The sequence below is a fragment of the Oncorhynchus mykiss genome, chromosome 10 (assembly GCF_013265735.2).
Source record: "Oncorhynchus mykiss isolate Arlee chromosome 10, USDA_OmykA_1.1, whole genome shotgun sequence".
NCBI classification, from domain to species: Eukaryota; Metazoa; Chordata; class Actinopteri; order Salmoniformes; family Salmonidae; genus Oncorhynchus; species Oncorhynchus mykiss.
In genome coordinates, this window is record NC_048574.1 from 8,027,045 (window position 1) to 8,050,040 (window position 22,996).

Below are 22,996 nucleotides of genomic sequence, written 5' to 3' on the forward strand. Positions count from 1 at the left end.
GGTATTTCAAGAATCAATGGGTATATATAGATACACACACACAAAGTCAGAAGTTTACATACACTTGAGCCAAATACATTTAAACTCCGTTTTCAGTATTCCTGACATTTAATCCTAGTAAAGATTCCCTGTCTTGGGTCAGTTAGGATCACCACTTTATTTTAAGAATGTGAAATGTCAGAACAATAGTATAGAGAATTACTTATTTCAGCTTTTATTTATTTCATCACATTCCCAGTGGGTCAGAAGTTTGCATACACTCAATTAGTATTTGGTAGCATTGCCTTTAAATGGTTTAACTTAGGCTACCCAAAACATTTGACCCTCCACAAGCTTCCCACATTAAGTTGGGTGAATTTTGGCCTATTCCTTCTGACAAGAGCTGGTGTAACTGAGTCAGGTTTGTAGGCCTCCTTGCTAGCACACACTTTTTCAGTTCTGCCCACAATTTTTCTATAGGATTGAGGTCAGGGCTTTGATGGCCACTACAATACCTTGACTTTGTTGTCCTTAAGCCATTTTGCCACAACTTTGGAAGCATGTTTGGGGTCATTGTCCATCTGGAAGACCCATTTGCGACCAAGCATTAACTTCCTGACTAATGTCTTGAGATGTTGCTTCAATATATCCACACCATTTTCTGTCCTCCTGATGCCATCTATTCTGTGAATCCTGCAGCAAAGCACCCCCACAACATGATGCTGCCACCCCCGTGCTTCACGGTTGGGATGGTGTTCGGCTTTTCCCCCCAAACATAACGATGGTCATTATGGCCAAACATTTCTATTTTTGTTTCATCAGACCAGAGGACATTTCTCCAAAAAGTATTATCTTTGTCCCCATGTGCAGTTGCAAACCGTAGTCTGGCTTTTTTTATGCCGGTTTGGAGAAGTGGCTTCTTCCTTGCTGAGTGGCCTTTCAGGTTATGTCGATATAGGACAGGTTTCCAACGGATATAGAGAGTTTTGTACCTGTTTCCTCCAGCATCTTCACAAGGTCCTTTGCTGTTGTTCTGGGATTGATTTGCACTTTTCGCACCAACATACGTTCATCTCAAGGAGACAGAATGCATCTCCTTCCTGAGCGGTTTGATGGCTGCGTGGTCCCATGGTGTTTATACTTGGGTACTAATTGTTTGTCCAGATGAACGTGGTACCTTCAGACATTTGGAAATTGCTCCCAAGGATGAACCAGACTTGTGGAGGTCTATAATTTTTTTCTGAGGTCTTGGCTGATTTCTTTTGATTTTCCCATGATGTCAAGCAAAGAGGCACTGAGTTTGAAGGTAGGCCTTGAAATACATACACAGGTTCACCTCCAATTGACTCAAATGATGTCAATTATCCTATCAGAAGCTTCTAAAGCGATGACATCCTTTTCTGGAATGTTCCAAGCTGTTTAACGGCACAGTCAACTTAGTGTATGTAAACTTCTGACCCAACTGGAATTGTGATACAGTGAATTGTAAATGAAATAATCTGTCTGTAAACAATTGTTGGAAAAATTAATTGTGTCATGCGCAAAGTAGATGTCCTAACCGACTTGCCAAAACTATAGTTTGTTAACAAGAAATTAGTGGAGTGGTTGAAAACGAGTTTTAATGACTCCAACCTAAGTGTATGTAAACTTCTGACTTCGACTGCACACACACACACACACACACACACACACACACACACACATTTAAAAGTCCAAAAATGTATGTAACAACTGCAGATTGCCCCTTTAAAGAATGCAGTCGTCCAATAAAATACTACTTCTCCGTTCAGTTCATCTGCTGCGTCTAGAGGACATGTGTGCGCCCTCAGAGGACCATGCCTCAGGACTACCTTGCCTGATGACTCCTTACTGTCCCCAGTCCACCTGGCCGTGCTGCTGCTCCAGTTTCAACTGTTCTGCCTGCGGCTATGGAACCCTAAACGGTTTATCGAACATGCTACCTTGTTCCAGACCTGCTGTTTTCGACTCTCTAGAGACAGCAGGAGCGGTAGAGATACTCTTAATGATCGGCTATGAAAAGCCAACTGACATTTACTCCTGAGGAGCTGACCTGTTGCACCCTCTACAACCACAGTGATTATTATTATTTGACCCTGCTGGTCATCTATGAATGTTTGAACATCTTGGCCATGTTCTGTTATAATCTCCACCCGGCACAGGCAGAAGAGGACTGGCCACCCCTCATAGTCTGGTTCCTCTCTATTTCTTCCTAGGTTCTGGTCTTTCTAGATAGTTTTTCCTAGCCACCGTGCTTCCACATCTGCATTACTTGTTGTTTGGGGTTTTTTCTCGCTCTTACTTTCATGTTCTACACCTTTCAGTTTTCTAATGAAATGCTTTGTATATGAAATATAATTTATAGTTGGTTTGAGGTGAAGTCATAGAAATTGGGAGCCATTAACATTTTAGAATATTGTCCCATGTTCATTGATGGTCCTCAGCTAGCCCCATAGGGATATCCAAAGTCAAACCAATTTTACTATGGGCATTAACGATCAGGTTGCATACAGCTGTGCTCTGAATTGATGATTACATGTGTGCTGCCACACACAGATAACTAACAAGCCAAGGAAAATGGGATGATTAAGTAGACTGAAATAGAAAAGGCAAACATTTTGCAAACTAAAGCTCTACAATTCCATGTCTGATCCTTGCCACTTGGACTACAGTCTTGTAAACCCTGAAAATGACCTTATAAGGTCCCATCACTCCAAAACACAATGGAAAATCCCCCCTGGCCAACTGCTAGAACTGAGGAGAGAGAATGGCTTTCATTTATTTCAGATACAACTTCATTTATACAGGTCAGTCTCACCGAGATCAAATCTCTTTCGCAAGAGAGACTTGTACAGAATGGCAGCAGTAAGTCAGGGTCCGTTTCCCCTGGTGTTTCCTATCACTCCAAAAGTACAATGGGAAAACACTGCCCCACGGTGAGGACTGAGAGCGGCTCTTTGTTAGAAGTCTTCACAGATCCAACTCTACACTAATACCCAAGACCCAATCTGAGCGGGTCCAGATCCAGAATTCTAAATTAAGTCACAAGTCTGGGTCAGATCTGATTGTCACGGGTCTTGGGTATGTGTGATTTTAACGGACTTATCCAGAAGGGCCGTACAGACTGGCCCGTACAGAGTGAGAAAAATATTATTATGTATGCTGCTGCGCTTGCTTTTCATGAGAGTGGAGCGTAGCTTGTTGTTGATGTTGGCCAACCATGCAGTACCAGTCAAATGTTTGGACACACCTACTCATTCCAGGGTTTTTCTTTATTTTTACTATTTTCTACATAGTATAATAATAGTGAAGACATTAAAACTATGAAATAACACATATGGAATCATGTAGTAACCAAAAAATAAAGTGTTAAACAAATCAAAATATAATTTGAGATTCTTCAAAGTAGCCACCCTTTGTCTTGATGACAGCTTTGCACACTCTTGGCATTCTCTCAACCAGCTTCATGAGGTAGTCACCTGGAATGCATTTCAATTAACAGGTGTGCCTTGTTAAATGGTGGAATTGATTTCCTTCTTAATGCGTTTGAGCCAATCAGTTGTGTTGTGACAAGGTAGGGGTGGTATACAGAAGATAGCCCTACTAGGTAAAATACCAAATCCATATTATGGCAAGAACAGCTCAGATAAGCAAAGATAAATGACAGTCCATCATTGATTTAAGGAACATTTCAAGAACTTTGAAAGTTTCTTCATATTCAGTTGCAAAAACCATCAAGCGCTATGATGAAACTGGCTCTCATGAGGACCGCCACAAGAAAAGAAGAACCAGAGTTACCTCTGCTGCAGAGGATAAGTTAGAGTTACCAGCCTCAGAAATTGCGGCCCAAAGAAATGCTTCACAGAGTTCAAGTAACAGACACAAATCAACTGTTCAGCGACTGTGTGAATCAACCCTTTATGGACGAATTGCTACAAAGAAACCACTACCAAAAGACACCGTGACGGTCTACTAGGTTTCGCTGTGCTTACTTCCTGCAGGAGATTGGTGGGCAGAGTAGGAGAGGTGGGCGGAGCTGGGAGGTTTGTCAGTGCTGATGGGGCACACCTGTGAAAGCTCAGCTGCTTGGGTCAAGACTTGCTTGGGCCAAGAAACGAGCAATGGACATTACGCAGATGGAAATCTGTCCTTTGGTCTGAGGAGTCCAAATTTGAGATGTTTGGTTTCAACTGCCGTGTCTTTGTGAAAGGAAAATCTATGCATGTGTGATTACCACCATGAAGCATGGAGGAGGTGGTGTGATGGTGTGGCCATGCTTTGCTGGTGATTTATCTAGAATTCAAGGCACACTTAACCAGCATGGCTACCACAGCATTCGGCAACGATACACCATCCCATCTAGTTTGTGCTTATTGGGACTATCATTTGTTTTCAACAGAACAATGACCCAAAACACACCTCCAAGCTATGTAAGGGTTTTTGACGAAGAAGGAGAGTGAAGGTGCTGCATCAGATGACCTGGCCTCCACAATCATCTGACCTCAACCCAATTGAGATGGTTTGGGATGAGTTGGACCACAGAGTGAAGGAAAAGCAGCCAACAAGTGCTCAGGATACGTGGGATCTCCTTCAAGGCTGTTGGAAAAGCATTCCAAGGAAAAGCTGGTTGAGAGAAAGCCAAGAGTGTGCAAAGCTGTCATTGTGGCTAAGGGTGGGTACTTTGAAGAATCTAAAATATATTTTGATATTTTTAACACTTCAATGTATTATTTCATAGTTTTGATGACTTTTATTCTACAATGTAGAAAATGATCAGCTTAATAAAGTACATTAACTTAAAATTACTTTTGTGCCGCCTCCCTCACTCGGAAAAGCTCTAGTTGTCCCCAGGTCCGTTCGGAACAGATCTCTATATTTAAAAAAATATATGCATATCGGGTCAGGGTGGGAAAGCCCAAGGTCCATTTCGAAACGGGTCCTTTTTGGACCCGTGAGGAGCTCTACTCTGTGTTTCCCTTGGTGTTTCCCTGTATCTCCCAGCTGCACTAAGCAAATATAGCCTGGGCCCAGAGAGTAAATATTTACCAGAGAGAGCAGAGTAGGGTTGAGTCCCAAATGGATCGATATATAGTGCACTGCTTTTGATAAGAGCCAATAGGGTCAAAACAAAAGTAGTGCACTATATAGGGAGCCATTTGGGATCCAGCCCAGGTCTCTCCAGCATCCAGGCAGCCATGTTCCCAGGCAGGCAGGGAGGGACCAGGGATAGCTGTTAGCTCAGCTCAGGGAGATTACCCTGTTCTGATATACTCTCACAGGACAGGAGGGAACTCCCTCTCTCGTTCCATGCTGCTGATGATGACAGTTGGTACACTATGTCAACAGCATGTCAACACTTCTATCAAAAACAAGCAGTGATGAGGTCAATCTCTCCTCTACTTTGAGCCATGAGCGATTTACAAATCAAATTTTATTTGTCACTTGCGCCAAATATAACCGGTGTAGACCTTACCGTGAAATGCTTACTTACAAGCTTACTTGCACCAACAATGCATTTTAAAGAAACTATAAGTAAAAAAAAAAAAAACAACGAGGCTATATACAGGTGGTACCAAGTCAATGTGTGGGGGTACAGGTTAGTCAAGGTACATGCATATTATTCATGTTAGCTGTGTGTATATTTAAGGGCCAGCCGTGCTGCCCTGTTCTGAGCCAATTGTAATTTTCCAAGGTCCCTCTTTGTGGCACCTGACCACACAACTGAACAGTAGTCTAGGTGCGACACAACTGAACAGTAGTCTAGGTGCGACACAACTGAACAGTAGTCTAGGTGCGACAAAACTAGGCTCTGTAGAACCTGCCTTGTTGATAGTGTTGCTAAAAAGGCAGAGCATCGCTTTATTATAGACAGACTTCTCCCCATCTTAGTTACTGTTGTATCAATATGTTTTGACCATGACAGTTTACAATCCAGGGTTACTCCAAGTAGTTTAGTCTCCTAAACTTGCTAAATAACCACATTATTCATTACAATATTTAGTTGAGGTTTAGTGAATGATTTGGGCCAAATACAATGCTTTTAGTTTTTCAAATATTTAGGACTAACTTATTCCTTGCCACCCATTCTGAAACTAACTGTAGCTCTTTGTTAAGTGTTGCAGTGATATCACTCGCTGTAGTAGCTGATGTGTATAGTGTTGAGTCATCCACATACATAGACACACTGGTTTTACTCAAGGCCAGTGGTAGGTAAAGATTGAAGAAAGGGGCCTGGACAGCTGCCCTGGGGAATTCCTGATTCTACCTGGATTATGTTGGAGAGGCTTCCATTAAAGAACACCCTCTGTGTTCTGTTAGACTTTTTATCCACAATATAGCAAGGAGTGTAAAGCCATAACACATGTTTTTCCATCAGATCAATAATGATCAATAATCAATAATGTCAAAAGCCGCACTGAAGTCTAGCAAAACAGCTCCCACAATCTTTTCATCATCAATTTCTCTCACCCAATCAGTCATTTGTGTAAGTGCCGTGCTTGTTGAATGTCCTTCCCTAAACGCGTGCTTAAAGTCTTGTCAATTTGTTTAACAGTAAAATATTTTTTCCCAAAAGTTTGGCTGATTGGTCAGCTATTTGAGCCAGTAAAGGGGGCTTTACTATTCTTGGGTGGCGGAATGACTTTGCTTCCCTTCGCTCTGGGGGCAGACACTTTCTAGTAGGCTTAGATTGGAGATATGGCAAATAGGAGTGGTAATATCATCTGCTATTATTATCCTCAGTGATTTTCCATCCAAGTAATTTTCCACCCAAGTAGTCAGTCCCCGGTTGCTTGTCAATGTTGATAGACAACAATTTTTTTTCACCTCTTCCACACTCACTTTATGGAAATCAAAATTACAATACTCGTCTTTCATAATTTGATCAGTTACATTTGTATGTGCAGTGTCAGCGTTTGTTTCTGGCATGTCATGCCTAAATTTGGTAATCTTGCCAATGACCTCTGGCCAGCATGTACAGTTGATGTTCAAAAAGGTTCAATGAGAAACACAGTTTGGCCCTTCTCAGAGTTGAAAGGTCAGGTGTGAGCGTAAGAGTGTGTGTGTGTTAGGTAGGTAGGGTGTCAGCCAGATCCTGCTCCAGAGGCTAAATGGAAGCCAAGACAAACATTGATCCTGGCATTTCCTCTATGGTGGAGCACACACACACACACAGAGACACACACACACAGACACAGAGATAGTGTGGAGGGGAACGCGATGGGCTGGAGGATTCCAAAAGAGTGGCAATATGGGTGTCAGAGTGTGTGGTCTTAGTTTCTGTACGTAAAGGTGTCTAAGGGGTATTCAGCAGCAGCTTCCTGCCTGCCGGCTGTCTGTCTGTGCCTGGCTCTCTCAGGGTGAGCGAGAGGGCCATGTACAACTGTTGTCTACAGCTCAGAGTGGTGCTGCCAACCTGCCCTGGCTAGCTCTCAAAAGGCTGGCTGAGGACTGGAAACATTACAACACCACAGGGATTTTCCATTACGACTAACCCCACCTGTTCTCCGTCCAAAATCTCTGTCAGTGTGTGTGTGTGTATATACATATACACGTGTGTCTCTGTGTGTGTGACTGGAGGCTTTCCAAGGAAACTCCCAGTATGAAGGAAGTGTCAATCCTGTATGACGATATGAAGGTACAGTACAATGCTTTGGGTTCTTTCTGGACTGGAACTAAATATACTGGGCCGACACAACAACAAAAACGGACACAACATCCACTACAACGACGTGTAGCCTAGAGGTTAGATATGTCTGCAACCGAAGGGTTGTTGGCTCGAATCCAAAGACCGATGGGTATCCCATGTGCCATCTCCTGCTTTTGTGCCCTTGAGAAAGACACTTAACCCTTCACCCTCTTATTGATGTACATGCACAGCCGTCAGTCACACTAACATTACAGTCCACAGGAAACCATTCCAAGACATTCCCAGGTTACCTTGCAGACAGACATCTGGTTAGTGGTGAGGGTGCCGGTCTTATCGGAGCAGATGACGGAGGTGCAGCCCAGGGTCTCCACCGAGGGCAGGCTGCGGACGATGGCGTTCTTCTTGGCCATGCGGCGGGTTCCCAGCGCCAGGCAAGTGGTGATCACAGCAGGTAGACCTGAGGACGACAGTTGTAGTAAAGAGAGGCAGGATTGGATCAGGTGGAGAGACATGAACAGCATAGGATAATTCATTATATTGTTTATATGGAATTTGGAGTGAGTGAGAGAGTGGCAGAGGGATGGATAAAACTGCTCCCACATACCCTCAGGGATGGCAGCCACAGCCAGGGCCACAGCAATCTTGAAGTAGTAGATGGCCCCACGCATCCAGGACCCCCCGTGGACCGGGTCACTAAAATGGCCGATGTTAATGATCCAGACGGCCACGCAGATCAGGGAGATGACCTTGGAATGTTCAAAGTTCAAAACCTTTTTGTTCGTTTTTTGGGCTAAAAAAAATGTGTTTTGTTTTGGGCTTGCAGACATATGGCTCATTCACAGCACAGAACACACAGACCAAAAACAGAAAACAGACAGAAAAAAAAACTAACAGAAAACAGTTTAGATATGATAGCACAAAGCATAAATAAATACATTTCAATTATCATCATTCTAAAACCCACCTTGGAGAGCTGCTCCCCGAACTCGTCCAGTTTCTGCTGCAGGGGGGTCTTCTCCTGCTCCGTGGCTGCCATCTGGTTCCTGATCTTACCGATCTCTGTGGATACACCAGTGGAGACCACGATGCCGATGGCTCGCCCCGCAGCGATGTTGGTGCCCTGAGGAGGAGGAGCAAGAGTATGAGGGAGAGGTCAGTGCAGGGTTAATATTGAATTCAAACCATGCATTTTGCATCCATATAGGACAAACAATTGCTACTTTCAACTAACTATTTTAGTGTAAGAGCTTCACCCCCCCCCCCCCCCCCCCCCCCGAGGAATGCAGCAGGCTGAGACCAGAACAGAGCCATGTGTTTATTTGTGTGAGAGTGAGAAGTGCAAGCAGAGCTGGCGCCAAACAGGAAGTATAGTTCTTACAGAAAACAGCATGTTCTTCTTGTCTTGATTGACAGCTCTGGGGTCAGGGACGGGGTCGGTGTGTTTGATCACTGACACAGATTCGCCTGTAGAGACGGATTAGTACACACTTATATAAGATCCTACAAGCCATTAACACTACGAGGATGTTGTAGGTCTTCATAGCAGATTTTGAAAAGGCGTTTGATTAAAGTACGATTAGAATTGATATATAATTGCCTGGATTACTCTAATTTTGGTGAATCTCTTACACAATGGGTTAAAGTTATGTACAGCAACCCCAGATGTAAAATAGTAAATATTGGGTACTTCTCAAAGTGTGGCAGGGTAGCCTAGTGGTTAGAGCGTTAGACTAAGGTTGCAAGTTCAAACCCCCGAGCTGACAAGGTACAAATCTGTCGTTCTGCCCCTGAACAGGCAGTTAACCCACTGTTCCTAGGCCGTTATTGAAAATAAGAATTTGTTCTTAACTGACTTGCCTAGTCAAATAAAAAGTATTGAGGTTTTAAAATGAGTAAAACAAGGTTGTCTGTTGTCTCCATATCTATTTATTATGGCCATGGAAATGCAAGCTATTAAAATTAGATCCAACAAGAATATCAAGGAGTTAGAAATCCAGGGGATAAAAACAGTAATTCTGCAATCTGGATCCCTGCAGGGAAGATACTGATCACTTTTCTAGGCTCTCTGGATTAATTAGTGTACCATATAAAAATGGGTGACTGTTGAAGTAGACGTATTCACAACTCAAAAAATATAAATACATTTACCACAATTAATTTCAATAAAGTTTTAATAGACAATCTTCTGCAACCCTGGAGAGATGCTTGTCTATTTATGGAAGAAAAAATCACATTGATTAACTCTTTGGTTTAATTACTAATGACAAATTTCTTAAAATCATGAGCAATTTACATTATTTTTTATTTATTTGGAATGCTAAGCCAGACAAAATTAAAATGTGCCTATTTATATAATGAATATGAGTTTGGGGGGCTATGATGAAATATTAAAGTTTTAAACCACTCACTAAAAGCTTCACTCATACATAAGTTATACTTGAACCCAAAATTAAGAATGGCTCATCCTTCGTTCAAAAATTGCCTTTTTGCCTTTATACAGATTTCAACTTCTCATTTCCGAGTAATTGAAAATAAAATTTTGTTTAAAGTATCGCCCTTTCTTAAACAAGCCATACAAAGCTACAATTTTAGTTTTATCCTCCAGAAAAGACAGAACAAATATTATGTTTATTAAATTAAACTCAAATTACACTGATTAATAAAAAAACATTTATGGAAAAAATATATAATATATATATAAAATATATAAATATATAAGTCAGAAGTTTACATACACTTAGGTTGGAGTCAACTTGTTTTCAACAACTCCACTAATTTCTTGTTAACAAACTATAGGTTTTGGCAAGTCGGTTAGGACATCTACTTTGTGCATGACACAAGTAATTTTTCCAACAATTCTCTACAGACAAATTATTTCACTTATTCACTGCATCACAATTCCAGTGGGTCAGAAGTTTACATACACTAAGTTGACTGTGCCATTAAACAGCTTGGACAATTTCAGAAAATTATGTATTGGCTTTAGAAGCTTCTGATAGAATAATTGACGTAATTTGAGGCAATTGGAGGTGTACCTGTGGATGTATTTCAAGGCCTACCTTCAAACTCAGTGCCTCAGTGCTTGAAATCATGGGAAAATCAAAATAAATCAACCAAGACCTCAGAAACAAAAATTGTAGACCTCCACAAGTCTGGTTCATCCTTGGGAGCAATTTGCAAACGCCTGACAGTACCACGTTCACCTGTACAAACAATAGTACGCAAGTATAAACACCATGGGACCACGCAGCCGTCATACTGCTCAGGAAGAAGAACCGTTCTGTCTCCGAGAGATGAACGTACTTTGGTGTGAAACTGAAATCAATCCCAAAATAACAGTTAAGGACCTTGTGTAGATGCTGGAGTAAACGGGTATAAAAGTATCTATAATTCACAGTAAAACGAGTCCTATATTGACATATCCTGAAAGGCTTCTCAGCAAGGAAGAAGCCACTGCTCCAAAACCGCCATAAAAAAGCCAGACTACAGTTTGCAACTGCACATGGTGACCAAGGTCATACTTTTTGGAGAAATGTCCTCTGGTCTGATGAAACAAAAATAGAACTGATTGGCCATAAAGACCATTGTTATGTTTGGAGGAAAACGGGGGATGCTTGCAAGCCCGAAGAACACCATCCTCACCGTGAAGCACGTGGGTGGCAGCATCATTTTGTAGGGGGTGCTTTGTTGCAGGAGGGACTGGTGCACTTCACAAAATAGATGGCATCATGAGGACAGAAAATTATGTGGATATATTACGAAGCAACATCTCAAGACATCAGTCAGGAAGTTAAAGCTTGGTCACAAATGCATCTTCCAAATGGACAATGACCCCAAGCATGCTTCCAAAGTTGTGGCAAAATGGCTTAAGGACAACAAAGTCAAGGTATTGTAGTGGCCACCACAAAGCCCTGACCTCAATCCTACAGAAAATGTGTGGGTAGACCTGATAAAGCGTGTTCGAGCAAGGAGGCCTACAAACCTGACTCAGTTACACCAGCTCTGTCAGCAGGAATGGGACAAAATTCACCCAATTTATTGTGGGAAGCTTGTGGAAGGCAACCCGAAATGTTTGACGCAAGTTAAACCATTTAAAGGCAGTGCTACCAAATGCTAATTGTGAGTATGTAAACTTGTGATCCACTGGGAATGTGATTGAAAGAAATAGAAGCTGAAATAAATAATTATCTCCTATTATTCTGACATTTCACATTCTTAAAACAACTGACCTAAAACAGGGAATTTTTAGTAGGATTAAATGTCAGGAATTTAAATGTATTTGGCTAAGGTTTATGTAAACTTCTGACTTCAACTGTATGAATGATATTATGAATAGAAACGGAGGATTTGTCACATGCAGTTATCGAAAATATCTGGGAATATCTGCTCAATCCAAATTTACAACCTACTGATTGCAGCACAACCACAATAACGGAGGAGGCAAGTGGAAAAGAGAAGGTAGGGAACTTGTTTGCAGTTAGAAATTGGCTGAAAGGAACTGGCATAGACAGAAAAATATACCAGTTTCATCTGAAGACAAAAATGTTGACAGCTACGCCATACAGGTTGCAAAATAAATGGGAGATTTGCGATGTACCAATTTCATAGCATATGTTTTGCGTGGTACAAAAAAAACCTACACTTGATTCAACACAGCATTTTCCAATTTAAATTATTATATAAAGTTCTTGCCACCAACAGAATGCTATATACTGTATATGGGGCGGGGCATACAACAATCTCAGCTCTGTAGATTGTGCTACGAAGAGACAGAATCAATAGATCATTTATTCTGGCATTGCACCTATGTAGCTGGTTTCTGGTCACAGGTTCAGGAATGTTTAAAAAAAATTAGAACACGCACTTAAAATGAACCTTACAAATAACAGTGTTGGGCAATTTGGAAAGCCATAGTCAGCCAAAAATGTAATAATCAAATTACTTGTCGGAAAGGTTTTCATCCATTTCACAATCTGTGGATAATATACGATTAGAAAGGTAAAAAAAAGTTGTAAAACATCCCAGCACAATTGAAAAATATATGGCACATGGAAACCAAACGAGGCTGGTCTCTGGTGATAGATGGGATGGGCTGAGTGGCTGAGGGTGGGATTAAAGAGCTGAGGTCTCTGGTGATAGATGGGAGGGGCTGAGGGTGGGATTAAGGAGCTGAGGTCTATGGTGATAGATGGGAGGGGCTGAGGGTGGGATTAAAGAGCTGAGGTCTATGGTGATAGATGGGATGGGCTGAGAGTGGCTGAGGGGCGGGATTAAAGAGCTGAGGTCTATGGTGATAGATGGGATGGGCTGAGAGTGGCTGAGGGGTGGGATTAAAGAGCTGAGGTCTATGGTGATAGGTGGGATGGGCTGAGAGTGGCTGAGGGGCGGGATTAAAGAGCTGAGGTCTATGGTGATAGGTGGGATGGGCTGAGAGTGGCTGAGGGGCGGGATTAAAGAGCTGAGGTCTATGGTGATAGATGGGAGGGGCTGAGAGTGGCTGAGGGCGGGATTAAGGAGCTGAGGTCTATGGTGATAGGTGGGATGGGCTGAGAGGTGGGATTAAAGAGCTGAGGTCTATGGTGATAGGTGGGAGGGGCTGAGAGGTGGGATTAAAGAGCTGAGGTCTGTGGTGATAAGTGGGAGGGGCTGAGAGTGGCTGAGGGGCGTGATTAAGGAGCTGAGGTCTATGGTGATAGGTGGGATGGGCTGAGAGTGGCTCAGGGGCGGGATTAAAGAGCTGAGGTCTATGGTGATAGGGGGGGATGGGCTGAGAGTGGCTGAGGGGTGGGATTAAAGAGCTGAGGTCTATGGTGATAGGTGGGATGGGCTGAGGGGCGGGATTAAAGAGCTGAGGTCTATGGTGATAGGTGGGAGGGGCTGAGAGGTGGGATTAAAGAGCTGAGGTCTATGGTGATAAGTGGGAGGGGCTGAGAGAGGCTGAGGGGCGTGATTAAGGAGCTGAGGTCTATGGTGATAGGTGGGAGGGGCTGAGAGGTGGGATTAAAGAGTTTATGTTGGGTAATGTATTATGGTTATGTGACTGCTTTATATAAAAGTACCATGTATGTATGTATGTATGTATGGTACGTATGTATGTATGGTACGTATGTATGTATGTATGTACGTATGTATGTATGTATGTATGTATGTACGTATGTATGTACGTATGTATGTATGTATGTATGTAGCAAAAAAGCTATAAAAAACAAAGATATTTGTCCTCCAAAGAGGGGGTGGGGGAGGGGTAAAAAAAAAGGATGTTGAAGGTAACAGTACGAGCATGTTGTCGGTAACAGTACGCGCATGTTGTCGGTAACAATACGAGCATGTTGTAGGTAACAGTACGAGCATGTTGTCGGTAACAGTACGAGCATGTTGTCAGTAACAGTACGAGCATGTTGTCAGTAACAGTACGAGCATGTTGTCGGTAACAATATGAGCATGTTGTTGGTAACAATACGAGCATGTTGTCGGTAACAATACGAGCATGTTGTCGGTAACAATACGAGCATGTTGTCGCTAACAGTACGAGCATGTTGTAGGTAACAGTACGAGCATATTGTCGGTAACATTAAGAGCATGTTGTCGGTAACAATACGAGCATGTTGTCGGTAACAATACGAGCATGTTGTCGGTAACAATACGAGCATGTTGTCGGTAACAGTACGAGCATGTTGTCGGTAACAGTACGAGCATGTTGTCGGTAACAGTACGAGCATGTTGTTGGTAACAATACGAGCATGTTGTCGGTAACAGTACGAGCATATTGTAGGTAACAGTACGAGCATGTTGTCGGTAACAATACGAGCATGTTGTCGGTACGAGCATGTTGTAGGTAACAGTACAAGCATGTTGTCGGTACGAGCATGTTGTAGGTAACAGTACGATCATGTTGTAGGTAACAATATGAGCATGTTGTAGGTAACAGTACGAGCATGTTGTCGGTAACAGTATGAGCATGTTGTAGGTAACAGTACGAGCATGTTGTCGGTAACAGTACGAGCATGTTGACGGTAACAATACGAGCATGTTGTAGGTAACAGTACGAGCATGTTGTCGGTAACCGTACGAGCATGTTGTCGGTAACCGTACGAGCATGTTGTAGGTAACCGTACGAGCATGTTGTCGGTAACCGTACGAGCATGTTGTAGGTAACAGTACGAGCATGTTGTCGGTAACAATACGAGCATGTTGTAGGTAACAGTACGAGCATGTTGTCGGTAACAGTACGAGCATGTTGTCGGTAACAATACGAGCATGTTGTCGGTAACAGTACGAGCATGTTGTCGGTAACAGTACGAGCATGTTGTCGGTAACAGTACGAGCATGTTGTAGGTAACAGTATGAGCATGTTGTAGGTAACAGTACGAGCATGTTGTAGGTAATAATACGAGCATGTTGTAGGTAACAGTACAAGCATGTTGTTGGTAACAATACAAGCATGTTGTTGGTAACAATACAAGCATGTTGTTGGTAACAATACGAGCATGTTGTAGGTAACAATACGAGCATGTTGTCGGTGACAATACGAGCATGTTGTAGGTAACAATACGAGCATGTTGTAGGTAACAATACGAGCATGTTGTCGGTAACAATACGAGCATGTTGTAGGTTACAGTACGAGCATGTTGTCGGTGACAATACGAGCATGTTGTCAGTGACAATACAAGCATGTTGTCGGTGACAATACGAGCATGTTGTCGGTAAAGGTAAGAGGCTGTTGTAGGTACGAGCATGGTTGTAGGTAACACTACGAGCATGTTGTAGATAACATTAAGAGGAACAGAGGTTTAATCTCAGCCAGCCAACCAACCAACCCAGCCAAGTCAACCAGCTAACCAACCAACCCAGCCAAGTCAACCAGCTAACCAACCAACCCAGCCAAGTCAACCAGCTAACCAGTCAGTATGTAGCGTTGTAGCCTACCTGTGAGAATAGACTGGTCCACTCTTAGGGTGGTAGATTTAATGGAGGTGATCCTGATGTCAGCAGGGACCTTGTCACCAACTAGACAAAAACAAAAACAGGTTAGAAGAGCAGACAGAGGGTTTGTTTAAAACTGTCATTTGATGAAAGTATTGGGTTAACATTCTACAGAGGGAGAAAGAAGAAGAGAGAGGGAGGAAGAGAGACCATGTCTACTGTTTGCTGATGATCTGGTGCTTCTGTCACCAACCAAGGAGGGCCTACAGCAGCACCTAGATCTTCTGCACAGATTATGTCAGACCTGGGCCCTGACAGTAAATAGCAGTAAGACTAAAATAATGGTGTTTCAAAAAAAGGTCCAGTCGCCAGGACCACAAATACAAATTCCATCTAGACATTGGATGGAATTTGTTGTCCTACAGCAGTGGTTCCCAAACATGCCAGCAGCATACCACCCTGAATCCCACTGCTGGCTTGCTTCTGAAGCTAAGCAGGGTTGGTCCTGGTCAGTCCCTGGATGGGAGACTAGATGCTGCTGGCTTGCTTCTGAAGCTAAGCAGGGATGGTCCTGATCGGTCCCTGGATGGGAGACTAGATGCTGCTGGCTTGCTTCTGAAGCTAAGCAGGGTTGGTCCTGGTCAGTCCCTGGATGGGAGACTAGATGCTGCTGGCTTGCTTCTGAAGCTAAGCAGGGTTGGTCCTGGTCGGTCCCTGGATGGGAGACTAGATGCTGCTGGCTTGCTTCTGAAGCTAAGCAGGGATGGTCCTGGTCGGTCCCTGGATGGGAGACTAGATGCTGCTGGCTTGCTTCTGAAGCTAAGCAGGGTTGGTCCTGGTCAGTCCCTGGATGGGAGACTAGATGCTGCTGGCTTGCTTCTGAAGCTAAGCAGGGATGGTCCTGGTCGGTCCCTGGATGAGAGACTAGATGCTGCTGGCTTGCTTCTGAAGCTACGCAGGGATGGTCCTGGTCGGTCCCTGGATGGGAGACTAGATGCTGCTGGAAGTGGTGTTGGAGGGCCAGTAGGAGGCACTCTTTCCTCTGCTCTAAAAAAAAATCCCTTTAACTATTTGCACATCGTCACAACACTGTATATAGAAATAATGACATTTGAAATGTCTTTATTCTTTTGCAACTTCTGTGAGTGTATTGTATACTGTACATTTTTGTTTATTTCACTTTTGTTAATCATCTACTTCACTTGCTTTGGCAATGTTAACATGTGTTTCCCATGCCAATAAAGCCTTTAAATTGAATTTGAGACGAGATAATAGTGAAGAGAGACAAGAGAAAGGTGTGTGAGATTTTAAAATGAAGATCTCTGTAGTGACCTGTGACGATGTGAGTCCAGCGGGCCAGGAGGTGTAATCACGAAGGAAATGAGAAGATGGAAGACTAGCTGTGAGACTGCCGGCAACCACCCACGTTCCCCAGGTGAACACTCAATTGCAACCTATCGAATCGCAGCATTAAAAAATAAAAAAAAAGCCTTTAGCAAAGTAACTTCAGCCAGCGAGCCCTGGCGTAGCCTTGCAAGTCAACAACATTCAGCCAACCGTATACCCCAAAAAATAAATAAATAAATAAAAACTACCTTGATGCAACTCTGATCGAGTCACGATTGCCATCCCTATAAAAATGGATTCCACACTTCTGAGAAAGCACTCAGCTCCCTCATCGCAGAGGGATGAACCCATAAACAAGCAGCTTGGATTAATACCTCTAATCTATTTCTCTCCTCTCTGGCTGTATATTAAAGTCATCTTTCATGACAGGGTTTAGGAGTCGTGGGCATGTGGCACTTAATGTGCTTTGAACCATGCTCCAAATGCACACATTTGTCACAGCTTCACATTCAACCGTTTTGGGGGCACGTTGGTGGGTCACACCAGGACAGTGATGCTGGAATTGCTTCATCCAAGCACCAGACAAAAGTTTTTTTTTTGTTTTAAGTAAAAACTTCTAGAATATGAAGATATCATTACAGTAAGAGGTTTACAAGTCATAAGACATGAAGCAGACATCCTCATGACTGAAAGCTATGATGCAACTGATGTTGACGACCACACAACCAATACGCTATTCTGTAATGGTTTGAAGTTGCATGGTTTACAGAGGTAAATACACACATCAACACAGTTCTGTGCTACATGTTATCCAGATTGGTCAACCCTGTCCTCAGACATCAGCCTACATTATTCACTGCTATTCAGACGGGTCCAACCCTGTCCTCAGATATCAGCCTACATAATTCACTGCTATTCAGACGGGTCCAACCCTGTCCTCAGATATCAGCCTAATCCACTGCTATTCACTAAAACAAGGCTAGTAACAGAATGCACCGATTAGGCTTTTCAAGGTGATCCCTCATGAAAAGTCTATCTTGTCTATTGCCTTATCTGGTGGTGCAGAATGATCATTATTACGCAAGGCGAACTGACAGTGATTAGCTATGTTCCATGACCTAGTGTGTGACCTAGTGTGTGACCTAGTGTGTGTGGGAGCATTATTTGGCCTCCCCTCCAACTCTAAATCAGGAAGTGAACCACTGACCCAACCTAAGGTATTGATTAAAAACCTTTCATCACATTCATTGGTAGAACTATGGCAAACTGCTAGTTTGATGATTTCAGAAAACCTCCTGTGTCCTCCCCCCCCCCCCCCCCCCCTCCTATCATGGCATTTTCCTGCATTGCCCTTGGAGTTCTCATTTCCCTACTTTATCACGAGTACTCAATCTCTCACATTATATCTGACAATCCACTCCTCCTCTCTTCTGCAACAACCGGAAAGAGATGGAGCGAGGAAAGAAAGAGAGGTGTATGTGTGGGAACTGCAAAAAAGAGGCTTTTGAAACTCCCACTCCCAGCATCCTCCTCACCTACTGTAGCCCTATCGCCTCCAACTCAACCATCACTCGTCTCCAATCACCTCCCACAGACTGATTCTCGCTCGCTCCTCTCCCATCTAAATGCTAATACTAGGAGCTTGGGATCAGTAAGTTCTATTTGACAGTGAATACTTACCTTAACATAATGCAGCCTACGCCATTACTGAGTGCAAACGGTCAACTGTCTGGAGGGAACCTTTGGAGAATAATCCAGTAGTGTGTGCTTAACTTAACGTTCACCCCTGGCTGGAACTTAGTATCCATCAGACCAAACTCTAGTTGATGTGATGGTCTGATATTCATTCCTGGAACTTAGTATCCATCAGACCAAACTCTAGTTGATGTGAGGGTCTGATATTAATTCCTGGAACTTAGGATCCATCAGACCAAACTCTAGTTGATGTGATGGTCTGATATTAATTCCTGGAACTTAGGATCCATCAGACCAAACTCTAGTTGATGTGATGGTCTGATATTCATTCCTGGAACTGTTCTTAGGGTCCGGCTAAATCAAGGCAGTTATACAATTTTAATCACTGGTTGACACTGGTTGATGTGATTTGTGATGGTCTGAGATTGCTGATTTAATTGAATCATGACACAGCAAGTACCACACTGACAGAGCTGCTTGTGCTCTTAAGGTCATACTACTGCTAGGTTCACAGTCCCAGTTCTCCTGAAGATAGACAGCAGACAAAATACACTACTGCATAGCTTCTTCAACTCTGATCTTATTACCACCTAAATCCATCTCTAGTTCCCTAACCGAGGAGGTTAGGCATTGGATATTCATGAGAATGGAACCCAAACATCATGTTTATTAGGGAACTGGCTACATGGCACCCATTCCTGTATGGGACGATCTTCACTCCCTTCCTGTTCCACTAGGTGGTCTTCCCAGGTTTCAATGTCTTCAGGCCGTCTAAGCCTGTATGTGTTCGTAGTTCCAACAACCTTGTCTGTCTCAAGTGTACGGCCAGTTTCTATCTGTGAAGAAAATCTTTTTTTTTTTTTTTTTTTTTTTTTTAAACAGGGAAAGTTCCACACCCATAACTGTGGCGTAACGCTGGCACTGGGGACAATGTGAAACCAGCCAGGCAGGCAGCAGAGAGGAGGGTGGAAACTTGTGTAAATATACTGCATTTATGTTTTTTTAGCTCTCCTCAAAAAAAGGCACTGTAGTTGAGTGTCCATTTCCATTCCTTTCAGATCGCTAGTTCCCATGGAAACAACTTGAACCGACACTAGTCCAACATACAGGAGAGAAAAGACTCTTGACACAAACAAATGTTTTTGGAGAAGAAATGTTAAGTAAAAAAATAAATAACAACAATTAAAAAGGAGTGTTTGCCTCGTCCCCCATTCTGAACATGCTCTTAGACACTTTCTGAGAGAGAGAAAAAAAATAACTGCGGTTTTACCTACTGAGTGTTTACTAGTGTTAAATAGCACTAAGCAACCAGATTAAGTCACAGAGAGATATTCCTCTGCTCAGGCAATACTGTACATACAGAACACTATGCCAAGCTGGAAGCCTCTCTTCTACCCAGTATCTGCTATGGTAGGAAATGGCATCTTTCCTCTGTGGGCCACTTACATCCTGACAGACTTGCATCTTTCCTCTGTGGGCCACTCACATCCTGACAGACTTGCATCTTTCCTCTGTGGGCCACTCACATCCTGACAGGCTTGCATCTTTCCTCTGTCTGTGTGCCCTCTGTCTGTGTGCTCTGCCCTCCACTCGGCAGATACTAGGTGGGCTAGACTAACAAAACCCCATCATTCATTTATATAGAGCTGCTGACAGAGAGGAGTGATACTCGGACTCACCGTCCACAGAGGAGACCCTGATTACAGAGACAGATGGGAGGGCGCGGGGGGGGGGGGGGGGGGGGGGGGTCACGTCCCATTTCAACAGAAAACACTTCCCTCTCCACCTCAGCTCAAAGATGCCAGATAGCCATAGAGACAATAAAGAGGATTGGAGTGGCTAGATCTCATTGGTTCCTCATATACAGTAGTGTCAGGCTGGGGTTGTATTATATGTCCCAGATAGTGTTAGGTTCTAATTATCAGAGGAAGAACTCAACGGACACTGTGAAAGCTTTAAACCAAGTTTATTCTTCCCTAAAGGATCGAACAGCTGAACAGACTGGAAGACATGGTTACCATAGTGGTGGTATATGTACCCCACTTTGGGTGGAGTCTCCTCCTTCTCGCTAACTATTGTATCTTTATTGCTAGGTAGGAAACTTAAGTAATACGTGCAAAATAATCAGTCCATTTTCCCTTAACGTGACCTGACCTCCACCCACTTCATCACTAATCCATGACTCTATCCCCCCTTATCAATGCCTGCCACATATGATCATTTTCCCTACACTCAGTACATTCCAAGCTTAATTGACCCCCACCATATACCTTCCTCCTACAGATAGCCATTAACTTCTGGTGTAGACCCTCAACAATCCATAGGATACCTGATAGTGCTGCTTCTTCTCAGTGTTCTAAGAGGTGCTGTTGAACCTCAACATTTCTGTGCTTCAGTAGAGGTGGAGCTAGTCTGAGGATGGTTGCCATAGAGACAGGCTGTTTGGGTAGCCCCCCCCCCTCCCCTCCCCTCCCTGACTGGCAGTGTTGTTGTTGTTCAATCTTCCAATCAACTGAAACGGCTGCAACACCTAACAAAGAGCTGCAGTTAGTTTCAGAATGGGTGGCAAGGAATAAGTTAGTCCTAAATATTTCAACAACTAAAAGCATTGTATTTGGGACAAATCATTCACTTTATATTGTAATAAAAAACAATGTGGCAATTGAGCAAGTTGAAGTGACTGAACTGCCTGGAGTAACCCTGGATTGTAAACTGTCATGGTCAAAACATATTGATGCAGTAGTAGCTAAGATGGGGAGAAGTCTGTCTATAATAAAGCACTGCTCTGCCTTCTTAACAACACTATCAACAAGGCAGGTCCTGCAGGTCCTAGTTTCTACCTTCTTAACATCACTATTAACAAGGCAGGTCCTGCAGGTCCTAGTTTCTACCTTCTTAACATCACTATTAACAAGGCAGGTCCTACAGGCCCTAGTTTCTACCTTCTTAACAACACTATCAACAAGGCAGGTCCTACAGGCCCTAGTTTTGTCACACCTGGACTACTGTTCAGTCTTGTGGTCAGGGGTCACAAAGAGGGACCTTGGAAAATTGCAATTGGCTCAGAACAGGGCAGCAGGGCTGGCTCAGAACAGGGCAGCACGCCTGGCTCAGAACAGGGCAGCACGCCTGGCTCAGAACAGGGCAGCACGCCTGGCTCAGAACAGGGCAGCACGCCTGGCTCAGAATACCCAGCAGCAGTAACCAGGTGGTGAGACTGAGAGCAAGGGAAACGCTTTGGAAATTTAAAGTCCCCTAAATACAGGGACGACCGCAGCCACTTCTCTCACACACACACACACACGTGGTCCTGGCTGGCACCTGTGGGCCCAGTGGAAAGGCTTTTGCAGTGCCTTCACAAGGTATTCATTCCCCTTACGACTTATTCCACGTTTTGTTGTGTTACAGCCTAAATTCAAAATGTGTTACATTTCTCACCCATCTACACACTATACCCCATAATGACAAAGTGAAAACATGTTTTGAGAATTTGTTTTCACATTTATTGAAAATTAAATACAAAAATATCTAATTTACATAATTATTCACACTCGTGAGTCAATACTTTGTCGAAGCAATCTTTGGCAGTCTTTCCACAGCTGGATTGTGCAACATCTGCCCATGATTATTTTCAAAATGATGTTAAATTGGTTGTTGATCATTGCTAGACAACCATTTTCAGGTCTTGCCATAGATTTAAGTAGATTTAATTAAAAACTGTACTTCGGCAACTCAGGAACATTCAAAGTCTTCTTGGTAAGCAACTCCAGTGTAGATTTTGCCAAACGTTTTAAGTTATTGTCCATGTGGAAAGATGAATTAATCTCCCAGTGTCTCGTGGAAAGCAGACTGAACCAGGTTTTCCTCTAGGATTTTGCATGTGCTTAGCTCCATTCCATTTATTTTTTGTCCTGAAAACCTCCCCAGTCCTTAATGATTACAAGCATACCCATTACATACAGCCTTCACTGCTTGAACATATGGAGAGTGGTACTCAGTGTTGTATTGGATTTGCCCCAAACATAACACTTTCGATTCAGGACAAAAAGTGAATTGCTTTGCCAATTTTTTTGCAGTATTACTTGAGAGCCTTGTTGCCAACAGGATGCATGTTTTGGAATATTTGTATTCTTTACAGGCTTCGTTCTTTTCACTCTGTCATTTAGGTTAGTATTGTGGAGTAACTACAGTGTTGTAGATCCATCCTCAGTTTTCTCCTATCACAGCCATTAAACTCTGTTTTAAAAAAAAGTTATGGTGAAATCCCTGAGCGGTTTCCTTCCTTTCCGGCAACTGAGTTAGGAAAGATCTTTGTAGTTACTGGGTGTATTGATACACCATCCAAAGCATAATTGATAACTTCACAATGCTCAAAGGGACGAGTTC

General features: G+C 43.1%; 1 protein-coding gene across 1 annotated transcript in view; it reads right to left on the reverse strand.

Moving 5' to 3' along the window:
• The window catches only part of LOC110534844 (sarcoplasmic/endoplasmic reticulum calcium ATPase 1), a 110,913-nt gene that overhangs the window by 45,697 nt on the left and 42,220 nt on the right, over positions 1 to 22,996 (reverse strand). The window contains exons 6-10 of the mRNA XM_036989612.1: positions 15,572 to 15,652; positions 9,024 to 9,109; positions 8,610 to 8,765; positions 8,250 to 8,391; positions 7,936 to 8,102 (exon numbers count right to left, since the gene is read on the reverse strand). Coding sequence (XP_036845507.1) covers positions 7,936 to 8,102; positions 8,250 to 8,391; positions 8,610 to 8,765; positions 9,024 to 9,109; positions 15,572 to 15,652 — 632 coding nt within the window. The remainder of the gene's footprint in view (positions 1 to 7,935; positions 8,103 to 8,249; positions 8,392 to 8,609; positions 8,766 to 9,023; positions 9,110 to 15,571; positions 15,653 to 22,996) is intronic.